The 17,329-nt window shown below is 42.7% G+C and overlaps 1 protein-coding gene and 1 pseudogene across 1 annotated transcript; one reads left to right on the top strand and one right to left on the bottom strand.

Moving 5' to 3' along the window:
* Positions 1-6,349: 6,349 nt before the first annotated feature.
* Positions 6,350-7,257, bottom strand: OR2K2 (olfactory receptor family 2 subfamily K member 2). The gene is given in 4 exon segments (XM_067745465.1): positions 6,350-6,746; positions 6,748-6,923; positions 6,926-7,224; positions 7,227-7,257. Coding segments are annotated over 4 exon segments (897 nt in total). The 5' UTR covers positions 7,252-7,257.
* A 5,470-nt stretch (positions 7,258-12,727) lies between these two features.
* Positions 12,728-13,332, top strand: LOC137226986 (tricarboxylate transport protein, mitochondrial pseudogene; annotated as a pseudogene).
* The last annotated feature ends 3,997 nt before the right edge of the window (positions 13,333-17,329 follow it).

The raw sequence follows: 17,329 nt of genomic DNA, 5'->3' as shown, positions 1-17,329 counted from the left end.
TCTGCCTTGGTTTTTAGATTTTTTCACACATGTCTTTCCTGTTAGATTTTGGACTCCTAAGGACAAAAAAACATGTTTTGCTTATGTCTGTATCCTCCATGACACCCAAAAAAGCACCTTGCACTCATTCAGTATTGAGTAAATATATACTGAATCATTAAATTAATGAATAAATAAATTAAAATGTATTAGTATTTTTTAAATCACTTGAAAAGAAAACTACAGACCAATATCCCAATATCTATTTGTTAACTAGAACTAGAGAATTGAGGAAAAGGCCTGAAGTAATCTGGTGGAGGTAAAGGCATACTGCTAACTCTGCCAAGTGAAAACAGATGGTTTCTTGTTTTCATATTTTTGAGAGAGGGAGGCAGGGAGGAAGGAAGGAAGCCACCACTCTAATAAGGTCTAGAAAAGTAGCTGCAATTAGAACCACCATAAAAATAAGTATATTTTAATTCATTTTCATTCCCCAAAACCTGTCAGTCTTCTTGCACCTACCAATTTGGAAAGTTGAGGATGTGATAGAAATCACCACTCCTTGAATCTTCTAAGACTTTGATTTCCTTTTTTCTTTAATTGAAATATAGTTGTGTTAATTTCTGCTGTTCAGCAAAGTGGCTCAGTTTTATATATATATATATATATATATATAAATATATATACACATTGTTATATATATATATTTTTATATATATATAAATATATATATATAAAAATATATAAATATATATATACACATTGTTTTTCATATTCTTTTCCATTATGGTTTATCACAGAATATTGAATATAGTTCCCTGTGCTATACAGTAGAACCTTGTTGTTTAGCCATTCTATATATACCAGTTTGTATCTGCTAATCCCAAACTCCCAATCCATCCCTCTCCCCTCTCTCCCCCTTGGCAACCACCAGTTTATTCTCTATGTCTGGGATTCTGTTTCTGTTTCATAAATAGGTTCATTTGTGTCGTATTTTCAATTCCACATGTAAGTGAGATCATATGGTATTTGTCTTTCTCTTTCTGACTTACTTCACTTAGCATGATAATCTCCAGATGCATCCATGTTGCTGCAAATGGCATTATTTTGTTCTTTTTTATGCCAAGCCTTTGATTTCTATGATTCCACCAAGAATGCAATATGGTCTTTTTTTTTTTTGGCTGCATTGGGTCTTTGTTGCTGTGTGCTGGCTTTCTCCAGTTGCGGCGAGCAGGGGCTACTCTTTGTTGTGGCATGTGGGCTTCTAATTGCAGTGGCTTCTCTCGTTGTGGAGCATGGGCTCTAGGCGCACGGGCTTCAGTAGTTGCAGCACGTGGGCTCAGTAGTTGTGGCTCGCGGGCTCTAGAGCACAGGCTCAGTAGTTGTGGCACACGGGCTTTGTTGCTCCACGGCATGTGGGAGCTTCCGGGACCAGGGCTTGAACCCATGTCCCCTGCATTGGCAGGTGGACTCCCAACAACTGTGCCACCAGGGAAGTTCTGCAACATGGTCTTTAATGTTATAATTTTGTAGCAAAGAGAAGTTCCAGGGGCCTCAGCTTGGATTTTCCGACTACAATCTTCCTTATTCCATAATTCATAGGGCCAACGTGGGGATGTGCCACTTGCTGATAATATCTATTCCAAATATTACATGCAAACTGAGGAAATAACCATGGGGCTGTCTTCAGAGTTTCCATGTGTGAACTCTGAAGTGAATCTCAATCACCTGCAATTCATAGGCAGACTCACTGACATATATACTGCAGTGTCATTCTGGGTCTTTAGGAATTGGAGTAAGATCTGCATGAATGTCCAAGAATCCAAAAGTGCTCCCATTTCACAGCACAGTCCTTTTGAAATCAAGATGTAGCAGGAAAAATAAAGGTCCCAAAGATGGCCACATCCAATCAGGATGCAGAATCAGTGAATATGTTAGATTAGATAGCAAAGAAGATAAAGGTTGCAGATGGCATTAGGTTGTAATCAGCTAACCTTAAAATAAAGAGATTATCTGTCTTGGTCCCACGTCATCACAAAGGCCCTTAAAACTGGAAGAAGGAGATGGAAGAGATAGTTAGAGAAAGAGATGCGATGACATAAGCAGGGTCAGAGTGATGCAGTATGAGGAAGACTGGACTCATCTTTGCTGGCCTTGGAGATGGAGGCAAGGGCCATGCATTAGTCTGCTCAGGCTGCCATAATAGAGTACCACAGAATGGGTGGCTTAGATAACAAAAATGTATTTTCTCATAGTTCTGGAGGCTGGAAGTCCCTGCCTCAGGTACGAAAGAGTGAGAGGATAGAGAGAAAAAAAGCAGTGGGAACTATTCCCAAGCTCGTGGGACCACAGTTCCTCCAGGCAGGAAGAAGGTTCTCTTTCCTAAGGATTTTAGGTGCCTGCCCAGACACCACTGCTGGAGCTGCCACTGTCACCACAGGATTGCCTGGGAGTTTGGCCCAGAGATAATTTTTTTTATAACAGGAAATTTCCTTTGCTCCCCATTTCTCCTTTTCAGATCACAAAAAGGGAGCTTCTCTTGGAGCTCCTTCTATCTTTCTCTCTGAACCCAGTGTGTAGGTTTGGGTTTCAGGCTGCCCTTGAGTCTAGGCCAAGAGGTGCTGGATGGGTGGAGGAGAGAAAGAAAAAATAAAAAAATTCACCATCAGTTTGTTGGTACCTTGTGTTCTAGTTTCCTTCCCAGGTCTGTGTGCTACCATTTATTTTTCAGAGCCCTCAAATGACTGGTCCATGCATTCTGTCTACAGTTTTTAATTGCAGTCCGTGGGAAAAGCAGGGTAGAGTGGGCTTATTTCATCTTGATCAAAACTGGAATCTGTCTTCTGGCTTCTGCCCTCTCCCTGCTTTAGAGGTTGCTCCTTTTCAATGTCGCTTTGTTGGTTTTTCTTATTTGATGGGCTTTAAATATTAGTGTTCCTCTAGTTTCACTTAGGCAATTTTCTCACTGTATACTCTCTCCCTAGTTAAGTTAACCATGTTCAATACTTAAATTATTACATATATGCAAATATGTCACAAGTTTATATCTCCAGGCTGATCTCTCGTTAATTCCACACTAGCATATCCAACTGACTCCTTGATATCTCTTACATATCTCAAAATCATGACAAATTCCACATGTCTAAATTAAAACTCATGGTTTACCCTTCAACCCCCAAACTTGGTCCTCTTCAAGTATCCCCTGTGGCAGTTAATGACATATCAGCCTTCTTTTTTTCTTTTTTTTTTTTTTTTGCGGTATGCGGGCCTCTCACTGCAGGGGCCCCTCCCGTTGCGGAGCAACAGGCTCCAGACGCGCAGGCTCAGCGCCCATGGCCCACGGGCGCAGCCTATCCGCGGCATGTGGGACCCTCCCGGACCGGGGCACGAACCCGTGTTCCCTGCATCGGCAGGCGGACTCTCAACCACTGCGCCACCAGGGAAGCCCTATCAGCCTTCTTTGACACCTGGAAGTCACCTTTGACATCCTCATCTCTCTCACCGCAGGAATGGTCAAGTACCTACTTGAAGAGCCGTCAAAAGTTTATTATATGCATATTTGTATTCAACAGATATTCACTGAGCACTTGGTCCTTCACAAAAAGTATGCACCGAATGTCTTCCCTGCGCCAGACCTTGCGCTAAGCTCTGGGTCAACAGTGGAAAATGAAATTGATACAGTCCTTGCCTCAATGAACCCACAGACTAGTGAGAGAGATATTAAACAAGTACACCCACAAATTATTATCAAATTTCAAATTGTGGTAAGTGCTTTTAATAAAAGAAGCAAGACAGAGCACAACACTTTAACAGAACTAAAAGGAATTTGGGGTTCCCGGAGCAGAGGATGTAAATAGTGGGTAATCAGATTATGAAAGTCTATGCATGTCATCTTAAGGACTTCAAGCTTATGGTAATAAGAAGCCACTAAGGGATTTAAACGGGGAAGTGACAGGATCTGATTTTTCTGAAGCATAAATCTGGTCATATCATTCATTCAAGAACTGACTCTGTCAGAGGTGGTTTTACCTTCTCTGTCAAATATATTCCTCTTTTTAACGATACCTGACAAGGATCCCTTACCTGACAATCTATAAAACTAATGACTGTAATTAGTACTGGTTGAGATGGAATCTAACCCAAATGACAGAATGTACCATTTGCCAATAATGAACTTTAGTATTGCCTGTAATATATGAAACACATTTATATTTATATTCACTTGTTGTTTTTCACAGTAACTTTATGTAACATATCACTGTAACTACTGTAACTCCTAATCTCTTAGCCAAAAGCTACTAGGGAGGTATCTGCCAGGGTTCCATCCTGGGTCCTCTTCTGACATCAGGATCATTTATAACCTACTTCAGTGACCCATCAATATGCTCAGTTCCCTGTGTCGAAGCTGATATACTAATTACTAAGGGTGTTCAGTCTCTGTGTCTTCAAATTCTCATAGCTCATTCTTTGCAGTAAAGATTTCAGCTACTTCTGTAACTCTGGTTCTTCCTGTTTATATTTGGTACCACACATATTATAACTAAGTCTAGGAGGCAGACAATTCATTCGACTCTACTATAAAATCCAGCTCTGCTACTCTAATAAAAGCCTACTATCAAATGTCACTTCAAAATGATTTCGAAATTGCCAGGAAATGAGTGTGGTAGCTGGGTTGAAAAGGCTGAGGTATTTAAGAGAAAAAGAATTACTTCTAGGATGAAAGCTTCCTGGTCAGCTCTCCCCTACCATCCTAAAACCACCTACTCAGGGCTTGTTTCCATCCCCCACCATCAAACATCTCTTGGCAACAACATCTGGCACTAAATTTGCCCCCTTGCTCCATCACCAGAATTTTGCCATGGGATTATTTCAAGGGTCTCTCTGTGTGGGCTACACATCCAGGAACACGTAATGGAAGCCGCAGATCCAAGGGAATGGTCTAAGAGTTAAACGATCCAGAACTCAACGTCCAATACTAAAAGTTTTTAGGTCTTTCGTATTTTGAAATTTTTCAAGTAGGTTAACCTTCCTCCACTCAAAACCCTCTCCCTTTCCCTACTGTAGAAGTGGAGGTAAGCAAGTAAGAAGGGACACATGGAGGCAGAAAGAATGGGGGAAAAAACAAAAGGAAAAGGAAAAACGGATAAATTAGAGCTATTCCCACTTTTCTGTTGGAATGATAGGTTTTCACTGGAAATAATGTCTCCCAATGTATGGTCATCTTATAACCTATTTCAGAGTTTCTTGGGGATCTATTATAAGGGCAGATTTATCAGAATAATCTGAAACTATTAGATTATTACTGAATCAGAACATCTGAGAGTAGGGACCCAGAATCTGCATTTTTAAGAAGCAATATTTTCATACAAATAAAAGATTTAAAACAACAAATGTAAATATAGTCTCTGTAATTGTTGGATATTAACAAAGCAATTGACCTCCTTGCCCACGCTGTTTCTTCTTCATAATTTTCACAAATGGTACTTACTTTTCAAATAAAGAAATTGGTTGAAAGCTATAAATTTATTAGTTTACCGGATGACTGCTGTAAACAAAAGGTACAAAATAACAGGAACCCATGACTTTGTGAAGTCAATCATCCAATGAAGAAAAAAAGACAAACACACATAAAAAAAAGACCTAATTAGTGTATGGGTGGTATACTGGCATAGAAATGCATACAATTTGTGCAAGTATCTAGGTGCTTAGAAAAGCAAGGTTGACAGCTGAGCAAATCAAGTAGGCATTGCTGCCTTATTCAGGGAGTCAAGAGTTTTAATGAGGAGTTTTGAATGAGGAAGGGTAATTAGGGAGCCACTCAGTGTGTAGAACAAGCTCTGGCAAAGAAGTCCAAAGGATAAGGGTCGTAGTTCTGGTCCTACAGCTGTGATGTTGAGCAAGTCTTTTCATTTTTCATTGATTCTGTTTCACTGATTCTGTTTTCTCGCTTAAGTAACCAAGGCCAATGTCTATTGTTTCTTTGTTTCTTTATGCTCTCACCTCATTCTGGAAAGGATTTAAGGCAGAAATGATAGAGAAGTTTCTTCTGCACCAACATTCACTGACTCTAAATTCATACAAGTTTCCTTCTGGAGCAAATGTGTGATGACCCTATAGCCCCAAACTTCTCACAAGCATAAGACAGAAAAGACAGAAATTACTACTAAATGCAAATTGGAGCCTATTATCGCCCACACAATCACTCTGTATACACCTATCTCACAGCTGTAAGATGAAAGAACTCAAGTTCAAGTCAGTGTTCTAAGGGTGAGTGTATTGTCTTGAATCTCTCTGGTGAGTTCTGCCAGGAGCATACCCCTGGTGAAACCGCAGGCCCCCAGTCAGAGATTTTCCTGTATTTGTTGCAAGTCTATTTGGCCCAGCACTTTTTCACAGCACATAAACTGTAAGTTATGGGGTTCAGCGTAGGGGTAAGAACTCCATAAAGCAACGAGATGATTTTATCTATTTCTTGTGAGCCTGACGAAGAAGGCTTTAGGTACATGGAGAGTGAAGCCCCATAATACAAGAACACCACAGTTGAGTGAGCACCCCAGGTAGAAAGAGCTTTGTTTCTTCCCTCTGCTAAGCTGATTCTCAGAATAGTGGAAAGGATGACGACATAAGAGATGCAAATTAAGAGCATTGGAACGGGCAGAAGGAGCATGCTGACCACCAGCATGATCGTGTCCATGACCAATGACCTTGTGCAAGCTAGCTTCAGCACTGCCAGAATTTCACACTTGAAGTGATGGATGAAATTCCCAGAGGGGTATCTGCAGGGCGAAGCTGGTTTCCAGCAGGGCTATCAGAGAGCCCATCACCCAGGAGACAGTGGCCATCTGCACACACACCTGCCTGTTCATGATGATGGGGTATCTCAGCGGCTTGCAAATGGCCACGTAATGGTCATATGCCATCACAGCCAGGAGCAGGCATTGCTCCTGGAGCCCAGAGCAAGGGACAGATACATCTGTACAGCACACCCAGAAAAGATGATGGTTTTCTGGGATGACAGCAAGTTCACCAGCAAAGTGGGAACAGAAGCAGATGTGTAACAAATATCCATGAAAGAGAGATTTCCAAGGAACAAGTACATGGGAGTTTGAAGGCATGAACCTAGGACAGTGATTAAAATAAGAGTGCTGTTGCCCAAGAGGGTTATCAGACACATTACAAGGCTGAAGACGAAGAGAACAATCTCTAACTTTGGGTATCTAGAAAAACCTTCCAGGAAAAAAACCTCCAACTGGTGAGATTTTCGCCTTGCATTTGCTTCCTTTTACCTGTAGTTATTCTAATATTATTCTATTCATTTCATCTGAGGACACAAAGAGAGGGATAAAGTATAATGTTCACTGAGTTAAGAAAACACTTTCGAACTTATTTTCGCTATTATAAGCACAATTTTACCATAAGAAATCACAGGACAATGTATCTATCAATCTAAGAGGAGGGGAAACAGGTTTGGCCTGTGTCCCTCAGCGGTGGGTCGGCGACTTACAGACGAACCAACTAGAGCTCAGCCAGTTTGATGTTGGGTCTGAAAAGCAGAATCACTAGACTAGAAGTCTCTTCAGTTTTCTTTGCCCTTCTTTCAAAACAAAATTTAGAAAAGAGTGAATTTGAAAACAAGAATAAACAAATTTAATATTTGAATCTCAGCTCGTAATCCTTTGCTTGGCACACAGCAGGTTTTCAGTAAAGATTTGAAAGTACTGAGTAATGAAAAAATATGAAATAACATTGAATAAGCTATTGAGCACTAATTAGAAAAAGTCAAATAAATGAGGAAAAGAAAGCACATTTGTAAAAATAAAAACCAGTAATGATCTTCAGTGGAAGAAGAGGAGGAATGTTGTAAGGAAGAAATAAATGAGTTTTATACTAACACCTATGAAGTTCTGAGTCTAAATGAACTCTGTCCTTTCCAGCTAACAGCTTAGAGGTCCACACACTTGTTTCAAAAATGATGACATTGTTTGAAGCATTGTAGATACCCATTCTGATTCTATGTAAGAGCCAGTTTACAAGTCATGTCAAATAACCCACCTCATTTAAACACTATTACATCCCCTGTACAGTTTCATTCATTATTGGGACCCATACCTTTGTATGTAAATAGTTCTAAAAATTATACCCAGGCAATACTCTTATTATACGTTAAAACTCATGAAGATCCAGAAAACGCAGAAATTAAACTCCCTTTAAAAATTATCTTAGGGCTTCCCTGGTGGTGCAGTGGTTGAGAGTCCGCCTGCCGATGTAGGGGACACGGGTTCGTGCCCCGGTCCGGGAAGATCCCACATGCCGCGGAGCGGCTGGGCCCGTGAGCCATGGCCGCTGAACCTGCGCGTCTGGAGCCTGTGCTCCGCAACGGGAGAGGCCACAACAGTGAGAGGCCCGTGTACCACAAAAAAAAAAAAAAAAAAAAAGTCACCTACTATTATTGTGTTACTGTCTTGCTAGTTGTTTGGCATAGGGTGTCCAGCACTGGAGCTTGCTGGTCATTGAGTGGAGCTGGGTCTTAGCGATGAGATGGAGATATCTGGGAGAGCTCTCACTGATTGATATTACGTGGGGCCGGGAGGTCTCTGGTGGTCCAATGTCCTGAACTCAGCTCTCCCACCTCAGAGGCTCAAGCCTGACAGCCAGCCGGAGCACCAAGATCCTGTCAGCCACACAGCTTTTGGGAAGTCTGAGGTCTTCTGACAGTGTTCACTAGGTGCTCTGTAGGAGTTGTTCTACATGTAAATGCATTTTTGATATATTTGTGGGGAGGAAGGTGATCTCCACGTCTCACTCCTCCGCCATCCTTAAGTTCCTCTCTCTTCACACCTCTTGTTGCTAGAGGATCCACACTTCTTCTGGAAAGGACATAAATCTGGCAGTCTGACTTCAAGCCTAGCCCATCACCTTTTTTCCCTTTGTGCTTAGTCTGTTTCACTTGCTCATAGCGGGCCCCGTGCAGAAGCCTTGCCCCCTGCCCTTCAGACCAGAGTTCCTCGTGAAACGGCTGAGCCGACACCTTAGCTTGGGATGTGTGCTGAAGCTCTTCACAGGACACTCCCACAATTTTTTTAGAATGAAAAATCAGCCCCGTTGCCTGCACCTTGATATTTTCCACTGTTTAGAAATAGTAGCCAAGAAAAATTCAATTCCCTGTCACAAATTCCAATTAAAATATTGTTTATGATATATTTCATAAAGTTAGCTATGTGCAAGAAAGAATGAATGCATCCATGTTAAAAATGTTAAACATATTACGTGAAAGTCAACAATGCAATTCATTTTTTTCAAAAATATTGACTGTTGGGCTTCCCTGGTGGCACAGTGGTTGGGAGTCCGCCTGCCGATGCAGGGGACACGGGTTTGTGCCCCGGTCCGGGAGGATCCCACATACCGCGGAGCGGCTGGGCCCGTGAGCCATGGCCGCTGAGCCTGCGCGTCCGGAGCCTGTGCTCCGCAACGGGAGAGGCCACAGCAGTGAGAGGCCTGCGTACCGCAAAAAAAAAAAAAAAAAAAAGTATTGACTGTTACCTCAGTAACTAAAAATACCAAAGTATAACAACTGAAATACTATGTAAATTTAAATCATCTGTTGTTTGGGGGAAACACCTGTTCTCCCTGAACAATTAATAGTTCAGCAGCTATAATACGCACAGGTTTGAAACTTCAGCTCCTTCAGGGATAATGTCCCAAAGATCCAATTATATCAAACTTTTAAAAATTGAGACAGAGTGAACCACAGTTCCCCCAAAATAATTTCAAAGAACTCATAAAAACAGAGTCTTCTACTCCTCCCTGTCCAAGCTAGCTATATCAAGATTTTTTCTTGAAAGATTACAGTGTAGAATACTTAACAGTATATAGAGAAAAGGTATCCTTAGAATTCTAAGACATGTATTTTTTTCATTTGTGAAACCGCTCTCTAGTTTTCAGAGATTAAAGGAAGAAAGTTTACTCGTTAAGTCACTTGTCCCAACAAGTGATCAGAACTTTTATTCAATTACACATATTGAGAGGGCGTTTAAGCAACGGAACACCTCCACCCACACCTTGGTTTCTAAATGAATGCAATTCTCAACTAATAGGAAACATATCGTAGCTCCTTAGAGAAATGGCTGATGCCAAGGCTAGAGCAGGAACGGGACAAGATTAGCTGGGAGTACCTTATTGCACTAGAACATAAGGAAGTATGCAAAGAACAACTGGGATATTTCAAAAGGCGATAGGAGCCCACTTGATGAAGCTCCCATTGGCCAGGTCTGGGACAGATAATTTCGAGCATCAAAATAATTAATGGTAAAAATGGATTATAGTCCATAGACTGAAATAAGAATGCATGAATTCTTTTAGAAGGAAGGAAGGGAGGGAGGAAGAGAGGGAGGGGAGGGGAGGGGAAAGGAGGGGTCTGCCTTACAGTAGGATGCCAAAATATAAACATAGAAGAATGACATAGTCAGAAAATCATCAATCAAGGTTCAAGTTGTTATAGTAATAGATTATCATAGGTAAAATATTACAGTAGGTAGATGTAAATATCATAGTTGCATAGGTAAAAGCTGGATGAGACAGGATATTTACATAATGTCAAAGTATCTCACCACAAACTACTTATTAATTTCAAAAACAAGATGATAATATCTTTACAGCAGAGAGCCACCTTAACATCACCAATAATGGGACATATTGACTCCACATGCCTCCACTGAGGACACAGTATCACTTCTGTGGGATTCCTCTCAAAAACACATAACCTGAACCTAATCATGAGGGAAAACCAGACAAAATTAAATTGAGGGATACTCTGCAAAATAACCAGCCTATACTTTTCAAAAATGTCAAGGTCGAGAAACAGAAAAACAAAAGGGCTAAGGAAATATTCCAGGAGACTGAAGAGACATGACAGCTAAAGGCAACGCATGACCCAGCATTGAATATTAGAACAGGAAAAATTCAGCTCTAAAGGACGTTATTAGGACAATGGACAAAATTGGTATATGGGCTGTGAATTAGATAACAGTATGGCATCAGAGTTAAATTTCTTTTTTCTTTTTATTTTTTTTGAGTTAAAATTTTTTTTAAGATTTATTTATTTATTTAATTTATTTTTGGCTATGTTGGGTCTTAGTTGTGGCATGCAGGATCTTCACTGAGGCATGCAGGATCTTTTGTTGTGGCGTGCAGCCTTCTCTCTAGTTGTGGCATGCGGGTTTTCTCTCTCCAGCTGTGGCGTGTGGGCTCCAGAGCGCATGGGCTCTGTAGTTTGTGGAACGTGGGCTCTCTCCTTGAGGCACACGAGCTCAGTAGTTGTGGCACGTGTGCTTAGCTGCCCCGCGGCATGTGCGATCTTAGTTCCCTGACCAGGGATTGAACCCGCATCCTCTGCATTGTAAGGCGGATTGTTTACCACTGGACCACCAGGGAAGTCCCTAAGTTAAATTTCTTGATCTTCATAACTGCACTGTGGTTATGTAAGAGAATGTTCTTGTTGTTAAATACTGAAGTATTTGTTATTAAAGGGGCGACTTATCCTCCAACTAATCCTTAAATAGTTCATTAAAAAATATGTTTTCTAACTAAAAATAGAGTTGCCATATGATTCAGCAATCCCATTCCTGGGCATATAGCCCAACAAAACTGTAATTCAGAAAGATACATGTACCCCTATATTCATAGCAGCGCAATTCACAATAGCCAATTCATGTAAACAACCTAAATGTCCACTGACAGATGAATGGATAAAGAAGATGTGGTACATATATACCATGCAATACTACTCAGCCATAAAAAAGAAGGAAATAATACCATTTTCAGCAACATGGATGGGCCTAGAAATTATCATACTAAGTGAAGTAAGTCACAAAGAGAAAGACAAATACCGTATATCACTTACATGTGGAATCTAAAATATGACACAAATGAACTTATCTATGAAACAGAAACACACTCACAGACACAGAGAACGAACTTGTGGTTGCCAAGGGGAAGGAGGGTGGGGGAGGGATGGATTGGGAGTTTCAGATCAGCAGATGCAAACTATTATTATATAAACTGGATAAACAACAAGGTCCTACTGTAGAGCACAGGGAACTATATTCAATATCCTGCAATAAACCAAAATGGAAATAAATACGAAAAAGAATATATATATATATATATCTGAATCACTTTCCTGTACAGCAGAAATTAACACATTGTAAGTCAACTATACTTCAATAAAATAAAAAAATTTTTAATATTTTTTTACTAAGGTATTTTTCTTACAGAAATATTAAACTTTTTTAGTCACTGAATTATCAATGGCTGCAAGAATCTCCACAATATTTTTATATTTGGGGCACCTAAATGCCTAATCATAAATGTTTTTACAAGTTCACTCCGGAGGGGCTTGACCTGTGTGTCACCCCGCCGTGCCTCGCCAGGAAAACGGAGGTGGAGCGTGGGGACCGGCTAGGCCTCCCAGCGGCTCAGACGCAGCAAAGTCCGCAGAGGCGGGGCGGCGGGGTTCTCAGGAGCGGGTTCCTGGTCCCCACAGGCTCCCTAGCGGCCGGATCGCAGTTTGCATCACCTTCCCCACCGGGTACATGATGACACAGGTGCAGCCCTACGCGCGTTCGCACAGCCGGGTCCCTGGGCACTGGGACTGAGTATGGCAGGAGGTCGGCCGTCCTGGTGCACCGGGCCGCACCGAGGCCTCCTCCCCACTCTACGGCTCCAGCCCCAAAGCAGCCATCACGTCCAGATGGTCGCAGCCCTCAGCACCCACGCGCAGGATGCCCAGGGGCCGCTGGACAGCACGTGTGCTGCTGTGTGGCCTGGGCGCCCGCGAGGCCGAGGCCGTGGTGGTTGTGCGCCCAGGGAGACCATCCAGGTGAAGTTCATACACGACCAGATCTCCCCTAAACCCACAGTACAGAGGATTCCTCCACGGGGTCAGGGAGATTGTTCGGGAACAAGGGCTGAAGAGGACTTACCAGGGCCGCCAGCCGGCAGATCCCACCGGGCCGTCCGCTTCTTGGTCAGAAGCTCCCTGCACAACCGGTACCCAGCGCCCAGCTCCGGCGAGCCCGGGAAACTGCTGATCACGGGGTTTTCAAGCTATCGCGAGCGCAGCCAGCGTCTTTGGGAACACACCTCTGGACTAGGTCAAGACCGGATGCAGGGCCGGGAGGCGGAGCAACACCGAACACGGACGGCTGCTCGCAGGTCCTGAGGTATGAGGAGCTCAAAGCGTTCTGCAGTGGCATCGTCCCCCTACGGGGCCGAACCTGCCTGGACGTGGCCCTCGTGTTCATCATCTACGATGAGGTAGTGAAGCTGCTCAACAAAGGGTGGAAGACGGACTGAGCACTGAGGGTCTGGGTGGGAAGACTAAGGATCTATAAAAATAGTGATAGGGACTTCCCTGGTGGCGCAGTGGTTGAGAGTCCGCCTGCCGATGCAGGGGACACGGGTTCCTGCCCCGGTCCGGGAAGATCCCACATGCCGCGGAGCGGCTAGGCCCGTGAGCCATGGCCGCTGAGCCTGCGCATCCGGAGCCTGTGCTCTGCAACGGGAGAGAGGCCACAACAGTGAGAGGCCCGCGTACCGCAAAAAAAAAAAAATAGTGATAGCTCAAATTGAATTATAGGGTGTTGGCTCGTCTTAGCTATTCTCTATTATTATTCTTGGATAATTGAGCTTTGGCTAATGGGGGAACAGGAGTAGCTGCCAGAATGGGGAGCTTCTTGGTGCAGTGTATTCAAGGAAATCTCTGTCCAGTCATTAGCTGACCATTCAGCTAACTGAGTAGAGACTTCATTGGTCAGGTCCAATAAAGAATTGGGACTTTACAGAATTAGTTCAGGAAATCACTAAAAATAGAACACACCAACAGCAACAAGTTCTGGAATGGGAAGGGAATCTGATTTCCAGATTTGCCACAAATATTATTTTTAATGTCCAGTTTTCAACAACAAAATATGATGAATGCAAAGAAACAGGAAAATATGGCCCATATTTAGTAATGATAGAAAGGTCAACCCATCAAGAAGACACACAATTATAAATATATATATAGGGACTTCCCTGGTGGCAGTGGTTAAGAATCCACCTGCCAATGCAGGGGACACGGGTTCGAGCCCTGGTCCAGGAAGATCCCACTTGCTGCGGAGCAACTAAGCCCATGAACCACAACTACTGAGCCTGTGCTCTAGAGCCCACGAGCCACAACTACCGAAGCCCGCACGCCTAGAGCCCGTGCTCCACAGGAGAAGCCACGGCAATGAGAAGCCCATGCACCGCAACGAAGAGTAGCCCCCGCTGGCCGCAAGTAGAGAAAGCCTGCACACAGCAACGAAGACCCAATGCAGCCAAAAACAAATAAGTAAATAAATTTTAAAAAATAATAAAATAAATTTTTTAAAGCCTAAATAAATATATATATGCACCTGAAAAGAAGAGCCCCAAAACACTCAAAACAGAAACTGACAGAATAAGAGGGAGAACTAGACATTTCAACAATAATAGTTGAAGACTTTAATACTGAATTCTCAATAATTGGTTAAAAAAAAAACTAAATAGCATACCAACAAGGATATAGGAGGCTGGCACAACACTATAAACCAACCAGATTTCACATGATCTATAGAACACCCACCCAACAAAATATACATATACACATTTTTCTCGAGGACACACAGAACATTACCTGCTGATTTTATGCCATCAGATTATGCATTGTGGTATGTTTGGCTTCCTTCCCTCCACAGTATGCTTGCAAGATCCACGTTGATGTGGCTGCAGTTTGTCCAGTTTTTATTACTATATGATAGTCCATTTTATGATCATAACATACTTTATCCACTGTTCTGTTGTTAGACATTTTAATTGGCTCGCTCCACCTTTTGGCTACTTCAACTAATGTTGTTACAAACCTGCATGTGTACCTTTTGGTTCATGTCTGTGCATGAGTTTATACTTAGGAGTGAAAGCAATAAGTGATAGAACACGCTTAAGTCACCTTTAGTAGATTTTTTTTTAATATTTACTCTAGCTTTTATATATTTATTTATTTTATTTTATTTTATTTATTTATTTATGGCTGCATTGGGTCTTCGTTGCTGTGCACGGGCTTTAATTGCAGCGAGTGGGGGCTACTCTTCGTTGCAGTGCGCAGGCCTCTCATTAAGGTGGCTTCTCTTGTTGCAGAGCACAGGCTCTAGGTGCACGGGCTTCAGTAGTTGTGGCACGCAGGCTCAGTAGCTGTGGCTCACGGGCTCTAGAGCACAGGCTCAGTAGTTGTGGCGCACGGGCTTAGCTGCTCCGCAGCATGTGGGATCTTCCTGCACCAGGGCTCAAACCCATGTCCCCTGCATTGGCAGGCGGATTCTTAACCACTGCACCAACAGGGAAGCCCACCTTTAGTAGATTTTAAGTGATTTCCCAACGTGGTATGAAAATTTACTATCAGAAGTATCAGTTTCCTGTCGCTACATAACAAAGTAACCAAAACTTATTGCCGTAAAACAATAGCCATTTTCTCATATCCCATGGAGTCTGGGTCAGGAATTCAGACTATTTAAGGGTAATATTTGTGAGAGACTGTGTAGTGTGAACTTGGTAAGGATTTTGGATTTGAGACGTTTTTTCCTTTAGGCAGGAGTTTATTCAAGCTGCGGTCAGAACTGGTGAGCTGATCTCAGACTAAAAAGCCTCGGTAAAATCAATTAAAAGATAGGATACATTCTGTGAGTAAATATTCTTTAGGGATTCAAAGAGAAAGTTATTTTGTCAAGAAATTTAAAGTGTAATATTGGGAGCTACATATAAAAAAAGAACACCTAAAAGCACTCAGATTGTATACATTTCGTGACGGAATTATGTGAGCAGAAATGTACAGAGGGCCCATGGAGGCTTCTCCACAGATGACTCAAAAAAGATTCCAGGCACACACTGGAATTGTTGGTGAACAAGGAGGTCTCAAGAAGCCTTATTTTCTAAACACAGAACTTCTAGATTAGCACATTCTTGCATCTGAAAGTTGTTTTGATTGACAAAAGTCAGGCAGAAGCATAAACTTACAAGTTGTTAAGACTAGGCAGTAATAACATCATAAATGGGTTTTTTTGGGTTTTTTTTTTTGCGTTACGCGGGCCTCTCACTGTTGTGGCCTCTCCCGTTGCAGAGCACAGGCTCCAGACGTGCAGGCTCAGCGGCCATGGCTCACGGGCCCAGCCGCTCCGCGGCATGTGGGATCTTCCCGGACCAGGGCACGAACCTGTGTCCCCTGCATCGGCAGGTGGACTCTCAACCACTGCGCCACCAGGGAAGCCCCATAAATGGTTTTTATGCCAGAATAAGTAGGTTAAATTTAATTTTGTGGACAATGGGGAGCTGTTTTAAATAAGTGAGAGCCATAATTTGTTTTTTTTTTTTTTTTTTTTTTTGGGTATGCGGGCCTCTCACTGTTGTGGGGTCTCCCAGTGCAGTGCACAGGCTCCGGACGCGCAGGCTCAGCGGCCATGGCTCACGGGCCCAGCCGCTCCGCGGTATGTGGGATCTTCCCGGACCGGGGCACGAACCCGTGTCCCCTGCATCGGCAGGTGGACTCTCAACCACTGCGCCACCAGGGAAGCCCCATAATTTGTTTTATGGCCATAATCAAGGTATAGAATATTACCAACAACTAAGAAGTTCTCTTGTGCCCATTTGCAGTCAGTCTCCCCTGAGCTCATGCCTGAAACTGCTGATCTGATTTCTGTCACTATAGTTTTCCTTTTCTAGAATTTCCTATAAATAGAATTATATAATATACAGCCTTGTCACTTAGCAAAATGTTTTATATTTGTATTGGTCATTTCTTTTCATTACTGAGTAGTATTCCACTGTATAAATCTGTCACAATGGTTTATTCACTACTTGATAGACATTTGAATTGTTTTCAATTCTGAGCTATTATGAATAATTCTGCTCTTCACTTACAAGTTTTTGTGCAAACATAGGTTTTTATTTTATTACTCCTGGGTAAATACTCTGGAGTAAAATTTCTGGGTCATAATGCAAGTATATGCTTAACTTCATATGATATACCAAACTGTTTCTTAAAGATGCTGTACGAGGGGGCTTCCCTGGTGGCACAGTGGTTAAGAATCCGCCTGTCAATGCAGGGGACACGGGTTCGAGCCCTGGTCCAGGAAGATCCCACATGCCACGGAGTAACTGAGCCTGTGAGCCACAACTACTGAGCCTGCGCTCCAGAGCCTGTGAGCCACAACTCCTGAGCCCGCATGCCACAACCACTGAAGCCCACACGCCTAGAGCCCGTGCTCCACAACAGGGGAGGCCACCGCAGTGAGAAGCCCGT

This window comes from Pseudorca crassidens, chromosome 7 (assembly GCF_039906515.1).
Source record: "Pseudorca crassidens isolate mPseCra1 chromosome 7, mPseCra1.hap1, whole genome shotgun sequence".
NCBI classification, from domain to species: Eukaryota; Metazoa; Chordata; class Mammalia; order Artiodactyla; family Delphinidae; genus Pseudorca; species Pseudorca crassidens.
The sequence above is the reverse complement of the archived record's forward strand: the minus strand, read 5'-3'. Positions and strand labels throughout refer to the sequence as shown.